This window comes from Pristiophorus japonicus, chromosome 9 (genome assembly GCF_044704955.1).
Source record: "Pristiophorus japonicus isolate sPriJap1 chromosome 9, sPriJap1.hap1, whole genome shotgun sequence".
Lineage (NCBI taxonomy): Eukaryota > Metazoa > Chordata > Chondrichthyes > Pristiophoridae > Pristiophorus > Pristiophorus japonicus.
In genome coordinates, this window is record NC_091985.1 from 197,233,483 (window position 1) to 197,256,254 (window position 22,772).

Here is a 22,772-nt window from a genome sequence, read left to right on the forward strand (position 1 = left end):
CTTTTTTTCATTGCAGGTTAAAGCAGAGCGATTGTCACAGATTCGATTCCAATCCACAAATATCTGAGAACCGCCACTCCAATCATTGCGGAGGCCCACGGGATATATTCCCATTTTGTCCTGGTCGTGGATCCGACAAGCGAAGGAAAAGCAGGAGAAAGGAAGCAGATGAATTGACCCCGCGTTTGATCAACACGCATGTGTTTGTGCTCCGACATTGTACGGATCACACACAACATTTGCGTATGAGGGAGTCCGTTCGGGAACAATATTTGCAAAAGTCATGTCCCTGCGCAAGAAAGGGCAGAAACAAAGCTGGGACAGTGGGATCGACACTTGCAGTCAGTGCAGCATGGTGATCTCCCAGGGACAAGGGCAAGTCGCCTCCATTGGGAACTGTTCTTCTGCATCAAGTTATATCAGCAACGGAGAACGGCAGGGTGTGGAGCAGTGTCCCGTCACAAAACCAAAACGCTCCATACTTGGGCATTGCAGACAAAACATATTCGCTAAACCTGGCTCCAGTCACAAAGGAGCTTTGGGAAAACCGACAGGCCGAGCCAGCCTCGCTGAGGCCGGTAACCAAATGGACATCACCATAGCCCTTGGAGATGTGGAGCAGACCCCTGAGCCAGTTGGCTGTTGCGCCCCCTCACGTGTTGCCACTGCGTTCTGGACAAGCAGCGACACGCCATCACCAAGTAACGGGGTCTGCGTCCGTGTGACCCCGGAGAGTGAGGGTCGGGGCCCTTTCCCTCCGGCCAACGCGCACCAGGCGGGCAGCAACCCAGGCCCGCCTGCTCGCCTCAGCCCCCACCCTGCCGCACCGGGCAAAGTGGGCGTGAGAGCCAGCATCGGGCCAAAGGGTCCCAGCTTCACTTTCGGGGGTCCTGCAGCACCTGGGGGATTCAAATGGCTATTCGGCAGTAACCGGGGCGCCACCCAGAGCAAGGAGGAGAAACCCAGGGCTCGGGGGAAAGTGAGGGGTGCGCTCTTTACATCACGGTGGGGCAGGGAGAAAGGAAGGGGCTGTGAAATGCTGGGGATCGCGGGTCAGGAGCGGACCCCTCCCACACCGCCGCTGGAGGAGCTGAAACAGCTGGGCGGAGAGGACGCGAGGTCCTTTGGTCATGTTGGTGGACGGCACAGTACAGGTCCTGGTGGTAGGGTGCAGCCCCCAAACACAGCGACTGAAGGTGGCACTTTCGGGGCCTGGGGTGTGACCGAGATGGACGACGATTGTACGAGTGAGAAGAGAGGGCTCACCCGCGAACCACAGAGTCCCAGTGCGGAAACAAACCAGCGCGGCGGTGGGGCAGGGGCACTTGGACAGGCTGCGTTTGGTCACACAGCACTGGGCGGTGAGGGCGCGAAGTCCTTCAGACAAGCTGCTGCCAACCCCTTCGCTTCCAGCGGCACGCCTCAGACGCCAAGGATAACAGATCCGTTCGCTGGTCGTGACTCGGGCTCTGCTGCGATTGCTGAGGGGGTTGTGAGTGGGATGGGCGTCGGTGCAGAGGCGCTGGAGAATATGGAACAGAGGTCTGTCGGTACAGAAAGGGGTTCAGTCCTCCCTGTACAGGGACACAGGGGCTGCCGAACACCAACACGGAGGAAGACAGGCGCCAGTGGCCAATCAGACGAGGATATGGATACAACGCTGGGAGACGGAGTATCGTCCGCGAAAAAAGCCAAACAGACCCACATCTCTCTCGAAGTCCTCCGTGATGTATTCAGCCATATTGACAGCAGCACAGGTAACTGTACATAGAATCATAGCTTCATAGGAATTTACAGCATGGGAAGAGGCCATTTCGGCCCATCGTGCCCGCGTCGGCCGACCAAGAGCTACGCAGCCTAATCCCACTTTCCAGCTCTTGGTCCGTAGACCTGTAGGTTAAGGCACTTCAGATGCACATCCAAGTACTGTTTAAATGTGGTGAGGGTTTCTGCCTCTACCACCCTTTCAGCCAGTGAGTTCCAGACCCTCACCACCCTCTGGGTGAAGACATTTCCCCTCAAACCCCCTCTAAACATCCCCCCAATTACTTTAAATCTATTCCCGCTGGTTGTTGACCACTCTGCCGAGGGAAACAGGTCCTTCCTATCCACTCTATCCGGGCCCCTCATAATGTTATACACCTCGATCAGGTCTCCCCTCAGCCTCCTCTGTTCTAAAGAAAACAGACCCAGCATCTCCAATCTTTCCTCATAGCCAAAATTCTCCAGTCCAGGCAACATCCTTGTAAATCTCCTCTGCACCCTTTCCAGTGCAATCCCATCTTTCCTGTAATGTGGTGACCAGAACTGCACGCAGTACTCCAGCTGCGGCCTAACCAGAATTTTATACAGTTCAAGCATAACCTCCCTGCTGTTGTATTCTATGCCTCGACTAAGAAAGGCACGTATTCCGTATGCCTTCTTAACCACCTTATCTACCTGGCCTGCTATCTTCAGGGATCTGTGGACCTGCACTCCCAGGTCCCTTTGTTCCTCTACACTTCTCAGTGTCCTACCATTTAATGTGTATCCCCTTGCCTTGTTAGTCCACCACAAATGCATTACCTCACACTTCTCCGGATTGAATTCCATTTGCCACTGTTCTGCCCACCTGACCAGTACATTGATATCTTCCTGCAGTCCACAGCTTTCTTCTTTGTTATCAACCACACAGCATATTTTAGTGTCATTTGCAAACTTCTTCATCAAACCCCCAACATTCAAGTCCAAGTCATTGATATATACCACAAAAAGCAAGGGACCCAGCACTGAGCCTTGCGGAACCCCACTGGATGCAGCCTTCCAGTCACAAAAACACCCATCGACCGTTACCCTTTGCTTCCTGCACGTTCGATCTTTACACACTGAGAATGTATTTCAAATGCTGCGTCCAACAGTCGGGTTTGAAGCTGACAAGACCCGAGGAGGCTGGATTTCCGGGTCCTCTCTGCTCCGTTCTTCGCCCCAAAGTGGCGGCAATGGCAGCGGTGGGTGTTCTGGGCGGGCAGTCAGCCTCCAGCGCCCCGCAGTGATCCTCGGGTCCGGTTTAATGGCGACGCGGAGCAGCACTGTCCGGAGGTGCTGCGTCCCGGGTGTGCAATGCCCCTGGTCGCGACGTGCAAACTTCATCTGTCTCGTGTCCGCCCAGTTCACCATTGGAAGGTGGCTCAAGGGCAAGTAGGGAAGGGCAATAAATGTTGGACACATCCTGGGAGCGTGTTTAGAGAAGTCACTTTTCTACCACCCCCTGAGTGTGTCAGAAACTTACACCAAGTGCATTTGCTGATTTCACCCGACACCCAATTACACTGTCAACCATCAGTTTTAACCAGAGTTTATTCGTTCCCTGTTTACCAGATCCTAGAGCTTCTATCAGACTGACTCTGAAAGATTACAGTGACATCCAACTCCGCAGAGTCACCGAGTTCTACCGGCCCAGAATAGAACAAGCCATTGAGGAATGTGTAGAAGGCATCAGTCTGGCGATATTTCGTGAATTGAAGCTGAACGGCCAGGTGTACACGGTGCGTTGGATAGAAAACAGATTGTCAGTGCAATGTTCTGTCCATAGCGCATATAAACAGCACCGATGTTTAAATAGAAGGAATTTATTTAATAGTGCTGGTCACTTTCTCGTGCAATTGTCTCCTCTTCTCTCCTGAAGGTGTGACGTCTCCATGTTGCAAGTAAATAGGTGACAGCTTCCCTTGTTGGAGGTCGTTACTCACACGTGAGCTTTGACAGCGAGACTGTCGTGTCAGCATAGATCTGTTGGAGGGGCAGTACTGAGGGAACATTGCATTGTGGGAGGGGCAGTACTCAGGGAGCGCTGCACTGTCGGAGGGGCAGTACTGAGGGAACATTGCATTGTGGGAGGGGCAGTACTCAGGGAGCGCTGCACTGTCGGAGGGGCAGTACTGAGGGAACATTGCATTGTGGGAGGGGCAGTACTGAGGGAGTGCTGCACTGTCGGTGGGACAGTACTGAGGGAGCACCGCACTGTCGAAGGGTTAGTACTGAGGGAGCACTGCAGTGTTGGAGGGACAGATAGAATCCCCGCTGAAGCACTAAAATATGGCAGAGAGGCACAATTGGCATGAATACATGATCTCATCTCTCTCATCTGGAAGGAGGAGAGCATGCCGGGAGATCTCAGGGATGCAGTAATCGTGACCATCTTTTAAAAAGGGGACAGGTCCGACCGTGGCAACTACAGAGGGCTCTCCCTGTTATCAGCCACTGGGAAAGTCATCGCTAGAATCCTCCTCAACGTCTTCTCCCAGTGGCTGAGGAGCTCCTCCCACATTCACAGTGCGGATTTTGTCCTCTTCAACGGACACCGGACATGATTTTTACAGTGCGACAGCTGCAAGAAAAATGCAGGGAACAGCACCAACCCTTGTACATGGCCGCCTTCGACCTTATAAAGGCCTTTGACACTATCAACTGCGAGGGGCTATGGAGCGTCCTCCTCTATTTCGGCTGTCCCCAAAAGTTCGTCACCATCCTCTGCCTGCTTCACGACGAAATGCAAGCCTTGATCCTGACCAATGGATCCATCACTGACCCAATCCACATCTGGACCGGGGTCAAGCAAGGCTGTGTCATCGCCCCAACCCTCTTCTCGATATTCCTCGCTGCATTCCACCTCACACTCAACATCAAGCACACATCAAGATGTGTCTGCACTGGAAAAGGTGCAGAGGAGATTTACAGGAATGTTGCCTGGACTGGAGAATTTTGGCTATGAGGAAAGATTTGAGATGCAGGGTCTGTTTTCTTTGGAACAGAGGAGGCTGAGGGGAGGTGTACAGCATTATGAGGGGCCTGGATAGGATGGACCTGTTTCCCTTGGCAGAGCTGTCAACAAACAGGGGGGCATAGATTTAACGTAATTACGGTGAGGTGTAGAGGAGATATGAGGGGAAATGTCTTCACCCAGAGGGTGGTGGGAGTCTGGAACTCACTGCCTGAAAGGATGGTACAGGCAGAAACCCTCACCACATTTATAAATATCGGCGATGGTGTAGAATTGGGCAGGTTGATCCGATATCGTCCGAAGGTAAAACTCCTCCCACTGCCACAATGCTGTCACAATGTGCTACCATTTGCATGGCACAGAACAATAATGCAATAGCGGGAAGCTCTGATTCAAACTATGAGCTCTCGTCGGTGATGATGTATAGTTTACCCATTTGGCAATTGGCCCAAGGTTTGAGTTTTGCAGCACTTTCTCTCAATGGGGTAATGACGAGGGATGGGAGGAGGTTCGTGTGGAGCTTAAACACCGGCACGGACCTGTTGGGAGGAGCGGCCTGTATCTGTGCTGTATAGATTTCTCATTCTGGTTCATTGCTCTTAGTCCTCAGAGAGAATATGTTCAGACTCAATCACTTCAAGAGATTGTCTTCTTCGGCAATTTAGATGCCTGAATAGAGCAGGTACGGCAGGTAGCGCAGTGGTCACATCACTGCATTAGTAATCCCGAGGCCTGCACTAATGGTCAGAGTCATGAGTTCAAATCCCACCATGGCAGCTGGGGAATTTAAATTCAGTTCATTAAATAAACCTGGAATAAAAAGCTAGCATCAGGAATATTGACCAGGGATTGTGGTAAAAATCCATCTGGTTCACTAATGTCCTTCAGGGCAGGAAATCTGCCATCCTTACCCTGTCTGGCCTATATGTGACTCCATACCCCACAGCAATGTGGATGACCTGTAACTGTCCTCTGCAATAGCCCAGGTGACTCAACACCATCTTCTCGAGGGCAATATAGATGGGCAATATAAGAACTTAAGAATTAGGAACAGGAGTAGGCCATCTAGCCCCTCGAGCCTGCACCGCCATTCAATAAGATCATGGCTGATCTGGCCGTGGGCTCAGCTCCACTTACCCGCCCGCTCCCCGTAACCCTTAATTCCCTTATTGGTTAAATATCTATCTATCTGTGATTTGAATACATTCAATGAGCTAGCCTCAACTGCTTCCTTGGGCAGAGAATTCCACAGATTCACAACCCTCTGGGAGAAGAAATTCCTTCTCAACTCAGTTTTAAATTGGCTCCCCCGTATTTTGAGGCTGTGCCCCCTAGTTCTAGTCTCCCCGACCAATGGAAACAACCTCTCTGCCTCTATCTTGTCTATCCCTTTCATTATTTTAAATGTTTCTGTAAGATCACCCCTCATCCTTCTGAACTCCAATGAGTTAAGACCCAGTCTACTCAATCTATCATCATAAGGTAACCCCCTCATCTCCGGAATCAGCCAAGTGAATCGTCTCTGTACCCCCTCCAAAGCTAGTATATCCTTCCTTAAGAAAGTGACCAAAACTGCATGCAGTACTCCAGGTGCGGCCTCACCAATACTCTATACAGTTGCAGCAGGACCTCCCTGCTTTTGTACTCCATGCCTCTCGCAATGAAGGCCAACATTCCATTCGCCTTCCTGATTACCTGCTGCACCTGCAAACTAACTTTTTGGGATTCGTGCACAAGGGCCCCCAGGTCCCTCTGCACCGCAGCATGTTGTAATTTCTCCCCATTCAAATAATATTGGAATATAATATAATAAATGCTGGCTGTGACCGAATACCCAGTTATTGACAGAGATACGCTGGACAGAAGGCTCTGTGATGTGACTGAACTGTCCTTTTTCAGGAAATCCAACAGCTGGCGAGGGATGGGTGTAACCAGCTCGCGTCTAAACGTCTCCTGGACACTGTGATGGAGAGCGGACTGCGGGCCGGGAGAGCGATGTGGGAAACCTTTGTAATGATGCAGATTACCAAACCGAAACTGAGAAAAATAATGCGAGAGATTGAAAGTAAAGGTATGGGGGAGGGAGACTGAATGTACCCGGGTTTACAATAAGAACACGCATTGTCCGCTTTGTAACTGGTGACATTTATTTCAACAGGAGCCAGTCTACCATTGGAAGTGAGCCGCAGTCTAATGGAACCCAGAGTGTCCAACTATCTAAAAGGTAAATATACAGAAATTCAACCGTTTACACAACCTGAGACTGATTCTAGTTCACAGATTGTGAGACTGATTCCCATTTACAAGTTGCAGAATCGATTCCCAGTTTTCAAACATGGGGTCTGGTTCCCAGTTTTCAAACTTAGGGAACAATTATCACTGTACAACAAAATCACAAACTGGTTTGTGAAGAACTGTGTGATGATTTCATTCCACACAACACACAAGGGAGATCTCCCCCAACATGTTGTGATGTGTGTGTAGAAGGTCACTGCAGGTTTCCATGATAATATGTGAACATTACTAAACCTTGTTATTAATAACGTGTATTGCAGTAATATTCTGACACTCTTCTCTGAATAGATACAGAAAGTATTTTCTGAAATATTTAATACCACTTTAAATACCACCCCCCCACAATGCATGTTAGACATAGAAACATAGAAAATAGGTGCAGGAGTAGGCCATTCGGCCCTTCGAGCCTGCACCACCATTCAATATGATCATGGCTGAACATGCACTTCAGTACCCCATTCCTGTTTTCTCTCCATACCCCTAGATCCATTTAGCCGTAAGAGCCATATGTAACTCCCTTTTGAATGTATCTAACAAACTGGCATCAACAACTCTCTACGGTAGAGAATTCCACAGGTTAACAACTCTCTGAATGAAGAAGTTTCTCCTCATCTCGCACCTAAATGCTTTACCCCTTATCCTTAGACTGTGAACCCTGGTTCTGGACTTCCCCAACATCGGGAACATTCTTCCTGCATCTAACCTGTCCAATCCCGTCAGAATTGTGTATGTTTCTATGAGATCCCCTCTCGTTCTTCAAAATCCATTGAATATAAACCTAGTCGGTCCAGTCTTTCTTCATATGTCAGTCCTGCCATCCCTGGAATCAGTCTGGTGAACCTTCGCTGCACTCCCTCAATAGCAAGAATGTCTTTCCTCAGATTAGGAGACCAAAACTGTACACAATATTCATGGTGTGGCCTTACCAAGGCCCTGTACAACTTCAGTAAGACCTCCCTGTTCCTATACTCAAATCCTCTCGCTATCTGCTTTTTTCACCGTCTGCTGTACCTGTATGCCAACTTTCAATGACTGATATACCGTGACACCCAGGTCTCGTTGCACCTCTCTTTTTATTAATCTGTCACCATTCAGATAATCTGCCTTCCTGTTTTTACCACCAAAGTGGATAACCTCACATTTATCGACATTATACCGCATCTGCCATGTATTTGCCCACGCATCTAACCTGTCCAAGTCACCTAGCAGCCACTTAGCATCCTCCTCAAAGCTCACACTGCCACCCAGCTTAGTGTCATCTGCAAACTTGGAGATGTTACATCCAATTCCTTTGTCTAAATCATTAATATATATTGTAAATAGCTGGGGTCCCAGCACTGAACCTTGCGGTACCCCACTAATCACTGCCTGCCATTCTGAAAAGGACCAGTTTATCCCAACTCTCTGCTTCCTGTCTGCCAACCAGTTCTCTATCCACGACAGTACATTACCCCCAATGCCATGTGCTTTGATTTTGCACAACAATCTCTTGTGTTGGACCTTGTTAAAAGCCTTTTGAAAGTCTAAATGCACCACATCCACTGGCTCCCCCTTGTCAACTCTACTAGTTACATCCTCAAAAAATGCTAGACGATTTGTCAAGCATGATTTCCCTTTCATAAATCCATGCTGACTTGGACCGATCCTGTCACTGTTTTCCAAATGCGCCGCTATTACATCTTTTAATAATTGATTCCAACATTTTCCCCACAACTGATGTCAGGCTGACTGGTCTATAATTCCCTGTTTTTTCTCTCCTTCCTTTTTTAAAAAGTGGTGTTACATTAGCTACTCTCCAATCCATAGGAACTGATCCAGAGTCGATAGAATGTTGGAAAATGACCACCAATGAATCCACTATTTCTAGGGCCATTTCCCTAAGTACTCTGGAATGCAGACTATCAGTCCCTGAGGCTTTATCATCTTTCAATCCTGCAATTTTTCGAATACAATTTGCCGACTAATAAGGATTTCCTTTAGTTCCTCCTTCTTGCTAGACACTCATTCCCCTCGTATTTCCGGAAAGTTTTTATTGTTATACATTTTATTGTTATACATTATTGATAACCGCGACAATTTTCACTTCAAGAAATTCAGGTCCAACACAGAAAAATCCTCCGTGAAAAGAACGGGAGTCTAAAGGTGAATGTGATCGGTGGTAAAACGCTGAAATTCTCCCTGGAGAAGCGATACACCGAGCCGGTAATCATCCATACCCACCCTGATCAGAGTCTGTCAGGACAGCTCCGGACTGTCAGAGGGAGAAAGCGTGAGGAAGGCCAAAGAAAGGTGATCAAGGTAGAACATGAAACCGTGAGGATCAGCCAGTTGTTCAGGAGCAGTTTTGGGAAAAACAGCCAGTCTGGGACTGCAGTGGTCAGTGGCCCGGCAGGGATCGGGAAATCCACCATGGTCCAGAAGCTTGTCCATGACTGGGCCGCCGGGAAAATATATCCACAGTTTCAGTTCGTCTTTCTGTTCAAATTTCGAGACCTCAACTCCATAAAAGGCAGGACAAGCATCAAGCAACTGATCCTGGATTCTTATCCTTACTTTGGGACTGAGATCGAGCGACTCTGGGAGGAACCGCAGGGGCTGCTATTTATATGGGACAGTTTGGAGGAGTTTAAGGAGAAGATTGATTTCACAGACTGGAAGAGAAACAATCTGAATGAACACCAGTGTTTCCACCCCGAATGCCAGTGTGAAGTGTCTGACATTGTACGCTGCCTGATACAACAGAAAGTACTTGGAGGCTGTTCCGTGCTGGTCACAACCCGTCCGACTGAACTGGGCTCACTGAGGGAAGCTGAGATCAACCTGTGGGCAGAGATCGTGGGCTTCCTAACGGAACAGCGCAGGGAGTACTTTAAGAAATACTTCACAGATCAGCGCCTGGCGGAAGAAGCTTTGACCTACGTGGAACAGCATGACATCTTGTACTCCATGTGTGACAACCCCTCCTACTGCAGGGTCATCGCTGACTCACTGGCCCCACGCTTAAGACAAATGCAGGGGAGACAGGAAACACTCCCGACAACCATCACACAATTGTTTGCAAGTTACATCATGAACATTTTTACAAACCACGAGTTCAACATTTATAAACATCATGATGTCAGTGCTGAACAAGCACGTGAGCTGTTACTCCGGACTGGTGAAATGGCTTATCTGGGAATCTGTCACAACATCACTGTGTTCAATGAGAACCATTTAACTTACTGCAGGCTGGAGCGATCACAGGCCCTGCCGGGGTATGTGACAGAACAACTGAACCCAGACACTTCCGAATCCTTCTTCTCCTTCATTCACATCACCGTCCGGGAGTTTGTGGCCGCTCTGGCTAAATACCTGACTGTAGACCCACAGGGCCTGACACAGCTGCTGGATTCTGCTGGGAGCGATGACCGATTCAGGACATGGCTCCGATTCATTGTCGGTCTCACCTCGGCGGCTTCAGCTCAGATACTGGCAGAGTGTCTGGGACCCCTTCCTGATCAAACCACCCGCAGAGTGATCGACTGGGTGAAGGGGCGGACTGAGAGCAATCTCAAAAACACCCACACTGTGCTCGGCAAAAGGAAGCTGTTGGAATCGCTGTATTATCTGTCTGAGTCGCAGCACAAAGGGTTAATGCGTCTCACCGTGGGATTGGGAGAGACACTTACACTGGGCGATGACTTTCCCTACAGTGCGATCCGACTGATGCCGGTGGACTGCATTGTGCTGGCCACTGTCATTGATCCATGTGATGGGCTCCTGGAGCTTAACCTCAATCACTGCGGCCTGGGACCTGAAGGGATCCAGAGACTGGCGCCTACTCTACACAAATGCAAAGTGCTCAGGTATTTCTTGGGTTGATTTCTTCCCCTTAGAACATAAGAAATAGAACCAGTTGGCCCGGCCCCTTGAACCTGCTCCACCATTCACTAAGATCATGGCTGATCTTCTACCTCAACTCCACTTTCCTATCCTCACCCCAAATCCCTCGATTCCCTCAGTGCCCAAAAATCTATTGATCTCCGTCTTGAACAGACTCAATGACGTACGCAGCCCTCTGGGGTAGAGAATTCCAAAGTTTCACGACCCTCTGAGTGAAGGAATGTCTCCTCAGCACATTGGCCCAGTCCTAACAGATTAGCGGGTAACATAGAAGGGAACCCAAAAGTCCTTTATAAAGATATAAATGGTGAAATGTTCATCAAAGGAAGGGTGGAGCTGATTAGAGATCTAAAAAGAATCTTCCAGTGGAGGCCCAGGGCATGGCTGAGGTACTAAGGACCCAATTTTTGCCAAGGCTTTTTTTTTGGCGTACTTGAAGAGTTCCGCCCTTTTTTTGGGGGGCCCAAGTACACCCCAAAAAAAATGTTCTAAGTTGGATTTCTTCATTTTGGCGTGGCCGAACCTGTCCTTTAGTTTTGGGGGTGGAGCCTTGATCTGCGCCAAAAAGATCGGGTTCCCACGGTAACCAGGGACACAATGTGGGCTGAGGCTGCAAAGTGAAACATACAGGCAGCTCCCAACACATCAAACCACATTGCGTCAACTTAAAAACACAGTAAAATATATTGCATCAACTTAAGAACACATTAAACCACATTGCATCAACTTAAAGCACATTCAGATCAGCCATGACCTTATCGAATGGCGGAGCAGGCTCGAGGGGCCAAATGCTGACTCCTGCTCCTATTTCTTATGTTCCTTTATTCTTACTATGTTCAAATGGTAAAGATGCTTCTGGCTGGGAAATCTGCAGCAAATTGTCCCCAGGACTTTGCTCTTTGATCATTAATCACCAGAACAGTTCCTTCCTTTTACACTTGTCTGTTGCTCTCTCTGAGCCCGCACTAATGTACGTTTACAGTTACAACTGTGTCATGAATAGATTTTACGCCATCCTATCTTTTATATCTTAATATTTGTTGTTTAAATACAATAGAAGTTTAATTGTAGATCTATGGAGCTAAACCCCAACTATAATGGCACCACTCGGTGCTGCTCTCTGAGTCTCTGTATGTTTGTATTTAGACTGAGGGGTAACAATCTCACCGACAAAGGAGTGAAACTGCTGTCAGCTATACTGAGGAGGGCAGACTGTAAAATACAGACCCTGGAGTAAGTGATACAGTGTGTATATTGTCTGTGTGTGTGTGTCTGTGTGCGTGTGTGTGTGTGCGTGTGTCTGTGTGCGTGTGTGTCTGTGTGTGTGCTTGTGCGTGCGTGTGCATGCATGCGTGCGCGTGTGTGTGTGTCTGTGTGTGTGTTTATGTCTATGTCTGTGTGTGTGTGTGTGTGTGTCCAGAGGTGTTGCTGCATGCTGGGTACAGATGAAGTTACGGTTCCAATTTTAACGTGCTCCCCACTTCACTCTGTTTTCCCCAGCCTGTGTTCCAATGGGATCTCCCACACAGATGGCCAGCATCTTGCGAAGGGTCTCGAGGGCAACTCGTCACTGACACAGCTCTACCTGAGTAAGAATACTCTGGGAGACACTGGAGTGAAAGACCTGTGTGTGGCACTGAACAGCCCACACTGTAAAATACAGACCCTGGAGTAAGTTAAAGTGCCTTTGTATTCTGCTGTGTCGAAAAATGTTCTCGTACAGTGATGGTTAACACTGGCCTTTCTCCTCACCAGGCTCTGTGATAATCTGATTCGAGGTAGAGTCGTTGACCAACTCACTTCCATTCTCAGTCACAACCGGTCACTGACGTGCTTAAAGCTGAATAATAACAAGCTCGGAGAGCTGCGACTCAAACTGTTGTCTGCAACACTGAGTCAGCAGGGCTGCCCTATCCATACACTGGAGTGAGTAACATTGTGTGTGTGAGTGTGAGTGGGAGATTTCACATTGCAAGTGTGTTTCATTCTGATTCCGTCTCACTGACATTCTCTCTCTCTGCCACCATCTGTCTATGTTGCCTGTTTATACAGCTCGCTCGTCTGTTATTTACCTGATTACTTTACCTGACCACATAACCGCACCATAACTAAGACCGCCGATTCCCACCGCTGTAACATCGCCCGTCTCTGCCTCTGCCTCGGCTCATCCGCTGCTGAAACCCTCATCCATGCCCTTGTTACCTCGAGACTTGATTGCTCCAACGCACTCCTGGCTGGCCTCCCACATTCTACCCGACGTAAACTAGAGGTGAGCCAAAACTCGGCAGCCCGTGTCCTAACTCGCACCGAGTCCCGATCACCCATCACCCCCTGTGCTCACTGACCTACACTGGCTCCTGGTTGAACAACGCTTCGATTTCAAAATTCCCCATCCTTGTTTGCAAATCCCTCCGTGGTCTCGACCCTCCCTATCTCTGTAATCTACTCCAGCCCCACAACCCCTCTGAGATGTCTGCGCTCCTCTAATTCCGTCCTCCTGAGCATCCCTGATTTTAATCACCCAACCATTGGTGGCCGTGCCTTCTGTAGCCTGGGCCCCAAGCTCTGGAACTCCCTGCCTAAACTTCTCCGCCTCTCTTTCCTCCTTTAAGATGCTTCTAAAAATATACCTCTTTGCCCAAGCTTTGGTCACCTGCGCTAATTTCTACTTATACAGCTTATTGCCAAATTTTTATCACATAATATTCCCGTGAAGCACCTTGGGACGTTTCACTACGTTAAAGGCGCTATATAAATAGAAGTAGTTGTTGTTGTTGATTATTTCTGATCCGTGCAGACTGGAGGGTAACGGGATCACAGACACCGACACAGAGGAACTCACCGTGACTCCCATTGCAAACACCTCACTGGCGAAGCTCAACCTGTCCAACAACATGCTCACAGACCGGTCCATCCGTGCTCTTCACTACCTGGTCGCTAGCCACACTTGCCTCGGGGAGATCAGGTGAGTGTATCTGTGTTCACGGGGGGGCTGACTTTGCTGGCAGCTGTGATTAATGTATTGCTTCCTCTCCCTCCCCACTGATGTACAAAACCCGCAGCTTTACAGCAGTTCATTAGATCACTGAGAAACGCCACAAAGCGCACAGCAAGATCCCACACACAGCAGTGGGATCAATCCACCTGTTTATCTTGAGTTTGGTGCAGGACACTGGGAGAACTCCCTGTTCTTCTTCCGCTAGTGCCATAGGATCTTCAGCATCCGCCTGAACAGGCAGATTAGTCATTGCCCTAATACTCCAGCCAAAGGTTGGCACCTGACAGTGCAGCACTCCTTCAGTCCTTCACCTCGTCTTTCATGTGGTTGTAACAAAGCAAATCAAATGTCAATGTCTACATCAGATATCCAGGCTAAAGCTTCTGGTGTAACAGCGTGGAGATCTTGTGGGCTGCCTGTAAGTTTCCCCCGAGGGCAGTGCTCATTGATGTGTTCCAGGGTCTGATTAGGAGCTCCACAGTCACATGATGGGATTGCTTTAATCTTCCACCGATGGAGAAGGTGGCAGAGTCTGCCATGACTGGTTCTGAGATGGTTGATAGGTTGTCCACTGTTTGTGAGGAAGATTTGCCCTGCTGGTTGTACTGTGGGGTCCTCGATCAGGAATCCATTCTGTATGTCACAGTTCTTCCAAGCCTTTCGCCATCGGTCACTTCGACTGGAGGGAGACCATGGAAGGGCTTCGGTGTCGGTCCAGAATGGCTTTCTGGATTGAAGGCGGGTTGGTGGTGGGTTGTGCAGGTCGGCCTGGATTGGCATGTCTTTGCTGGTGTAGCGGTTGTATTATCTGGAGACTGCATATTCGCAGGTGGTGCGATGTTTGCAAGCTCGGGCAGCCAAGGTGTTCATGTCGATAAAAGTGTCCCGGTGATAATTCCCATAGTCTAATTCAGCTGGACATCGATGGAATTGATATGCGGAGTTGGTAACCATGTCGGAGAGCAGTGCTGTGCTGTACAATACACCAGGGTGATAGCCATGTTGGAGAGCAGTACTGTGCTGAATACACCAGGGTGATAGCCATGCGGGAGAACAGTACTGTGCTGTGCAGTACACCAGGGTGATAACCATGTCGGAGAACAGTACTGTGCTGAATACACCAGGGTGATAGTCATGTCGGAGAACAGTACTGTGCTCTATACACCAGGGTGATAGTCATGTCGGAGAACAGTACTGTGCTCTATACACCAGGGTGATAACCATGTCGGAGAACAGTACTGTGCTGAATACACCAGGGTGATAGTCATGTCGGAGAACAGTACTGTGCTCTTATACACCAGGGTGATAGCCATGTCGGAGAACAGTACTGTGCTGAATACACCAGGGTGATAGCCATGTCGGAGAACAGTACTGTGCTCTATACACCAGGGTGATAGCCATGTCGGAGAGCAGTACTGTGCTGTATACACCAGGGTGATAGCCATGTCAGAGAGCAGTACTGTGCTGTATACACCAGGGTGATAGCCATGCGGGAGAACAGTACTGTGCTGTGCAGTACACCAGGGCGAGTGCTGCTTTACGGAGAGTTTGAGCGTCTGCTCCCCATGTGGATCCAGCGAGTTTCTGGATCAGGTTGACCCCACTCTTTAGTTTATTCCCAAGGTCTAGGAGATAATTGTCTATGTGACAGGGTGCGATCCAGCGTGACTCCTCAATAGGTGTTTTTTTGGCACGGTTTACCTCTGCGCTGCAAGAGGAGACTTTCAAAGCTTGGTTTGCTCGATGGTGTCGAGGTGGAATGTCGAGGTGACGGTCCTTTGCTGGTTTGGCAACTGAAGTGACAGCACAGACTGTAAGGGTCAGCACATCTGCCCTTTGAAAGGTCTGAACCCAACCTGCCCACCTTATTGGCATATATCACCATATTTGCAGCCTTCTCTCTCGCTCCACAAACTCACTGAATTCCACTTGGGCCCATTTACATAGATACATAGTAAATAGGAGCAGTAGTAGGTCATTTGGCCCTTCGAGCCTGCACTGCCATTTAATATGATCATGGCTGATCCTCTATCTCAACACCATATTTCTGCTTTCTCCCCATACACCTTGATGCCTTTTGTTTTTATAAATCTATCTATCTCCCTCTTAAATATATTCAGTGACTTGGCCTATATAGCCTTCTGTGGTAGAGAATTCCACAGGCTCACCACCCTCTGAATGAAAAAATGTCTCCTCATCTCGGTCTAAATTTCCTACCCCGTATCCTCAGACTGTGACCCCTTGTTCTAGACTTCCCAGCCCAGGAAAACATCCTCCCCGCATCCAGTCTGTCCAACCCAGTAAGAATTTTGTACGTTTCAATGAGATAGAAATATAGAAAAATAGAAAATAGGTGCAGGAGTAGGCCATTCGGCCCTTGGAGCCTACACCGCCATTCAATAAGATCATGGCTGATCATTCACCTCAGTACTCCTTTCCTGCTTTCTCTCCATACCCCTTGATCCCCTTAGCCGTAAGGGCCATATCTAATTCCTTCTTGAATATATCCAACGAACTGGCATCAACACCTCTCTGCAGCAGAGAATTCCAGAGGTAAACAACTCTCTGAGTGAAGAGGTTTCTCCTCATCTCGGTCCTAAATGGCTTACCCCTTATCCTTAGACTGTGACCCCTGGTTCTGGACTTCCCCAACTTCGGGAATATTCTTTCTGCATCTAACCTGCCCAGTCCTGTCAGAATTTTATATGTTTCTATGAGACCCCCTCTCATTCTTCTAAACTCCAGTGAATACAGGCCCAATCGATCCAGTCTCTCCTCATATGTCAGTCCCGCCATCCCGCGAATCAGTCTGGTGAACCTTCTCTGCACTCCCTCAATAGCAAGAACGTCCTTCCTCAGATTAGGAGACTAAAACTGAACACAATATTCCAGGTGAGGCCTCACCAAGGCCCTGTACAACTGCAGTAAGACCTCCCTGCTCCTATACTCAAATCCCCAAGCTATGAAGGCCAACATGCCATTTGCCTTCTTCACCGCCTGCTGTATCTGCATGCCAACTTTCAATGACTGATGAACCATGACACCCAGTTCTCATTGCACCTCCCTTTTCCTAATCAGCCGCCATTCAGATAATATTCTGCCTTCCTGTTTTTGCCACCAAAGTCGATAATCTCACATTTATCCACATTATACTGCATCTGCCATGCATTTTTCCACTCACCTAACCTGTCCAAGTCACCCTGCAGCCTCTTAGCGTCCTCCTCACAGCTCACACTGCCACCCAGCTTAGTGTCATCTGCAAACTTGGAGCTATTACGCTCAATTCCTTCATCTAAATCATTAATGTACATTGTAAATAGTGGATGCATCGTGATCATTTTTGAGCAGTCTATCGACTCTGGATCAGTTCCTATGGACTGGAGCGTAGCTAATGTAACACCACTTTTTAAGAAAGGAGGGAGAGAGCACTGAGCCCTTCGGCACCCCATGAGTCACTGCCTGCCATTCTGAAAAGGACCCATTTATCCCGACTCTCTGCTTCCTGTCTGCCAACCAGTTCTCTATCCACGTCAATACAGTACCCCCAATAATATGTGCTTTAATTTTGCACACCAATCTCTTGTGTGGGACCTTGCCAAAACCTTTTGAAAGTCCAAATACACCACATCCACTGGTTCTCCCCTATCCACTTTACTGGTTACATCCTCAAAACATTCTAGAAGATTTGTCAAATTTCATTTCCCTTTCAAAATCCATGCTGACTTGGACCGATCCTGTCACTGCTTTCCAAATGCGCTGTTATTTCATCTTTAATAATTGATTCCTACATTTTCCCCACTACTGATGTCAGGCTAACCGGTCTATAATTCCCCGTTTCCTCTCTCCCTCCTTTCTTAAAAAGTGGTGTTGCATTAGGTACGCTGCAGTCGATAGGAACTGACCCAGAGTCGATAGACTGCTAGAAAATGATCACCAAGCATCCACTATTTCTAGGGCCACTTCCCTAAGCACTCTGGGATACAGACTATCAGGCCCTGGGGATTTATTGGCCTTTAATCCCATCAATTTCCCTAAAACAATTTCCTGACTAATAAGAATTTCCTTCAGTTCCTCCTTCTCCCTAGACCCTCGGTCCCCTAGTATTTCCGGAAGGTCATTTGTGTCTTCCTTCGTGAAGACAGATCCAAAGTATTTGTGCAATTGGCCTGTCATTTCTTTGTTCCCCATTATAAATTCACCTGATTCTGACTGCAATACGTTTGTCTTCACTAATCTTTTTCTCTTCACATATCTATAGAAGTTTTTGCAGTCAGTTTTTATGTTCCCAGCAAGCTTCCTCTCATACTCTTATTTCCCCCCTCCTAATTAAACCCTTTGTCCTCCTCTGCTGAATTCTAAATTTCTCCCAGTCCTCAGGCTTGCTGCTTTTTCTGGCCAATTTATATGCCTCTTCTTTGGATTTAACACTATCCTTAATTTCCCTTGTTCGCCACGGTTGAACCACCTTCTCCGTTTTTTTAACTTCAGACCGGGCTGTACAATTGCTGAAGTTCATCCATGTGATCTTTAAATGTTTGCCATTGCCTATCCACCGTTGACCTTTTAATTATTATTCACCAGTCCATTCTAGCTAATTCACGTCTCATACCATCGAAGTTACCTTTCGCTAAGTTCAGGACCCTAGTCTCTAAATTAATGTGTCACTCTCCATCTTAATAAAGAATTCTACCCTATTATGGTCACTCTTACCCAAGGGGCCTCACACAACAAGATTGCTAATTAGTCCTTTCTCATTACACATCACCCAGTTTAGGATGGCCAGTCCTCTAGTTGGTTCCTCGACATATTGGTCTAGAAAACCATACCTAATACACTCCAGGAAATCCTCCTCCACTGTATTGCTACCAGTTTGGTTCACCCAATCTATATGTAGATTAAAGTCGCCCATGATAACTGCTGTACCCTTATTGCATGCATCCCTAATTTCTTGTTTGCTACTGTCCCCAACCTCACTACTACTGTTTGGTGGTCTGTACACAACTCCCAATAGCGTTTTCTGCCATTTGGTGTTCTGCAGCTCTACCCATACCGATTCCACATCATCCAAGCTAATGTCCTTCCTTACTATTTCGTTAATTTCCTCTTTCACCAGCAATGCTGCCCCACCTCCTTTTCCTTTCTGTCTATCCTTCCTGAATGTTGAATATTCCTGGATGTTGAGTTCCCAGCCTTGGTCACCCTGGAGCCATGTCTCCGTAATGCCAATTATATCATATTTGTTGATAGCTGCCTGCGCAATTAATTCGTCCACATTATTACGAATACTCCTAGCATTGGGGCACAGAGCCTTCAGGCTTGTCTTTTTAACACACTTTGCCCCTTTAGAATTTCCCCCTCTCATTCTTCTAAACTCTCGTGAATACAAGCCTAGTCGACCCAATCTCTCCTCATCCAACAGTCCTGCCATCCCAGGAATCAGTCTGGTGAACCTTCGCTGCACTCCCTCTACGGCAAGTATACCCTTCCTTAGGTAAGGAGACGAAAACTGCACACAATACTCCAGGTGCGGTCTCACCAAAGCCCTCTATAACTGTAGTAAGACATCCTTGCTCCTGTACTCAAATCGTCTTGCAATGAAGGCCAACATACCAAAAAAAAATATATACATTTGGCCCTCATTTTTGGGTTTTTTCGATATAGTCATTATGTATATTGGGGGGCTGGGGGAGTTTTTCCAAAAAAACCTAGTTAGTAAATTGTAATCTCATCACGTCAGTGGCTCTCCCTCCACCAATCCATTGCTTCCCCATGGGTTTGAATGAATGTTTAAGCCATACATTAACACGAGAGCTGTGGTCCGAACACACAAATACAATCACTCGATTTCTGTGCCCATCCATGTTGGGCCTGTTGTCTATGACTTCGGGGTGAATTTTCCCCTCCAGGGTGTTCCCCTGCTCTTTGTCCGGTCGTGGCCATGGGACATGTGATGGCCACCAGAACAGCAGACAGTGCCCTCGGTTTAACAGCTTGTCCTGGCCAATATTCATCCCTCAATCAACATCACTAAACAGATTGTTTTGTCATTGTCACATTGCTGTTAGTGGGAGCTTGCTGTGCGCAAATTGGCAGCCGCCTTTCCTACAATGCAACAGTGACTACTTTTGAGAAGTACTTCAGTGGCTGTAAAGTGGTTTAGGGACACCCTGAGGTTGTGAAAGGCCCGATATAAATTCTATTTTTCTGCAGCCTGGTCACAGGGCGGGAGCACATACTGGGACATGTCTCCTCAGCCTCTGTTTTCCTGCTTGATAAATGTAAAGATCTCTCCCCTACATCCCTTTGCTGTGTGAATGCATCCTATTGGGAAGATTAACCTGTGATGTAAATTATATCATGTATATTAACGTATATTAACCCCTGTGTTTCAGGCTGCAGAGAAATAAGTTCAGTTCCGATGGAGCGAGCTACCTCCAGTCACTGAGTAACCAGCGAGCAGGACTGTGTGTGGAAGTGTATACAACGATGGTCAGTAAATGACCTGGGACATCAGCCTTGAAGTGGAACTGGTGGGACTCGGCTGACATTATAACACAATCACTGACACCAGGGGGTCCCTGGCCAAAGACCACCTAAGTGGAGGAAGTGTATCCGGGAGGGCGCTGAGCATCTCAAGTCCCATCGCTGAGAGCGTGCAGAAAACGCTGAGAAACACCAAAAAACAATCACGCTAAAAAACACCGAAAAACACCGAAGGAGCGTACGGCAAACCAGACTCCCCACCCAACCTTTCCTTCAACCACTGTCTATCCCACCTGTGACAGAGATTGTAATTCCCACATTGGACTGTACAGTCACCGAAGGACTACTTTTAGAGTGGAAGCAAGTCTTCCTCGATTTCGAGGGATTGCCTCTGATGATCATAGCAATGGTTGAATTGTTAGTGTTGGGGTAGATAGAAGACTTCTCCTCTTCAAGGTGAATACCCTGAAATAAGGAATAGACACCTGCCCTTATAACGACCATGGAATCAATCAGATGAAACCTTGGATTCACTTTATGATCTTTATTCAAACATATGCCGGGGAAGCATCACCGTCCTAGCCGGGCTAAAACGGGACCTTCCCCGAGTGATGGTTTCACACACAGTTATACAGTTTCCGAGGCGTGTTGGCCACGTGTACTCTATTCTACAGCCACCGGTTGGCCTACAACTGATCAGCGGAGCTACATTGATTTGTTAACCCTTATCAGACTGGCTGCTGAATGGTTTCACAACCTCTCCATCTCCCACAGCATGTGGAGCCGACCTCAGTCTATTGGAATGTGTTGTTCCACAGCCTTAACCTTGCTCTGGATTTTCCAGCTTGTTCTGCAGTTTTTAAAGATAAGCACACATCCACGAGCTGTGCCCTTTAACCTGATTTCAGGCCATACCCTTATTTGGGTCTTAAGTTTTTACCAAAGTGTACTTTTTACCCCCTTACAATTTGAAACAATGTTGTATCTCAGGCAACTGAAGGTCACTCCGTTGCATGTGCTGAAATAAACTCTTTACTTGCTGAACTCAGTAGACTCATGAGGTTATTTTTACCACAAAAAGCCTGATTACAGACAAATGATTGACATCAATCAACTCATGACAGAGAAGGGACTTGTCAGACCACTGACATTTCACTGTATTACCCGATTTCAATGTGTAAAATGCACCCATTGAAGTGGGTTTTTCTATTTTTCTATTCATGGTCAGATTGCTCGCTCTCTGTTTACAATGTACCCATGGTACTGTTTATTTTTCTATTTTGGTGATATTCGTGGAGAGATGGATAATCCATTATTTATGAAACGTGAGAGAGAGAAAACAGGAAACTTCAGCCCAGTTAGTCTAACGCTGTTGTGGAGAGGGTATTGCAATCCATAATTGACCACAGAGTGACTGAGCACTTCGAGAAATTTGGGCAGATCAGAGAGAGCCAACATGGTCACGTCGTGTCACATGGTTTGACAGGATTTTGGGGTGGAGTGTAGAATATTTCAGTGTAAGGGGTGTCGCAGTTGTGTGGGGCGGACTGGTTGCGCTGGGTGCTCTGTAGCTTTCTGCCATTGTTCATTGTTCATAGGTTTATATGTAACCTTCAGGGCTGCTTACCGAGGACCATGTGGCTCTTTGTCGGCCGGCGTGGACACGATGGACTGCAATGGCCTCCTTCTGCGCTATGGATTTCTATGCTTCTCTGGTTTGGTGTGAGCATGCTCAGTTCGCTCTGGCCTAATAAAGCCAACATGTGGACGAGGGACTCATCGTGTCTCTGTCCTTCATTTGTTCCACCCCCCCCGCCGTATATTACACTTTGCCGATGAGGGTGGGCTCCTAAAGCCATTTTTAGGGATCCTGGAAGGACACATTGTTCAACCTACGAATGGACATGTTTAATGTGAATTTGTGACACCTAAACTGAATTTCTGCAATGTTTTCCCATTAATACTGCTGCAGAATCGTCTGTGCGTCGTCACCTTTGCGTGTATGTATACAAAGCAACAGCGCCGTTGATTCTCACAGGTGCACAGATAGAGGATGGGAGGGTACAGCGGTGTGCTTGACAAACCTTCTGGAATTTTTTGAGGATGTTTCCAGTAGAGTGGACAAGGGAGAACCAGTTGATGTGGTGTATTCGGACTTTCAGAAGGCTTTCGACAAGGTCCCACACAAGAGATTAATGTGCAAAGTTAAAGCACATGGGATTGGGGGTAGTGTGCTGACATGGATTGAGAACTGGTTGTCAGACAGGAAGCAAAGAGTTGGAGTAAATGGGTACTTTTCAGAATGGCAGGCAGTGACTAGTGGGGTACCGCAAGGTTCTGTGCTGGGGCCCCAGC

At 47.8% G+C, this 22,772-nt stretch overlaps 1 protein-coding gene across 1 annotated transcript; it reads left to right on the forward strand.

Annotated features, from left to right (window-relative positions):
* The first annotated feature begins 283 nt into the window (after nucleotides 1-283).
* LOC139274039 (NACHT, LRR and PYD domains-containing protein 3-like) lies at nucleotides 284-21,634 on the forward strand. The gene is made up of 10 exons (XM_070891093.1): nucleotides 284-1,757; nucleotides 3,358-3,524; nucleotides 6,659-6,830; nucleotides 6,918-6,983; nucleotides 9,144-10,899; nucleotides 12,083-12,169; nucleotides 12,437-12,607; nucleotides 12,692-12,862; nucleotides 13,734-13,901; nucleotides 20,327-21,634. Exons 1-10 carry the CDS (start codon nucleotides 284-286, stop codon nucleotides 20,433-20,435), a joined length of 4,341 nt encoding a protein of 1,446 aa, XP_070747194.1. The 3' UTR covers nucleotides 20,436-21,634.
* The last annotated feature ends 1,138 nt before the right edge of the window (nucleotides 21,635-22,772 follow it).

What these genes read in the sequence shown, in the direction of transcription:
- LOC139274039 (XM_070891093.1), top strand. Translation starts at nt 284, where the DNA reads ATGTCCCTGCGCAAGAAAGGGCAGAAACAAAGCTGGGACAGTGGGATC. An exon ending in TGTAAAATACAGACCCTGGA is followed by an intron (nt 12,170 to 12,436) that starts GTAAGTGATACA and finishes TGTTTTCCCCAG; the next exon opens with CCTGTGTTCCAATGGGATCT. An exon ending in TGTAAAATACAGACCCTGGA is followed by an intron (nt 12,608 to 12,691) that starts GTAAGTTAAAGT and finishes TCTCCTCACCAG; the next exon opens with GCTCTGTGATAATCTGATTC.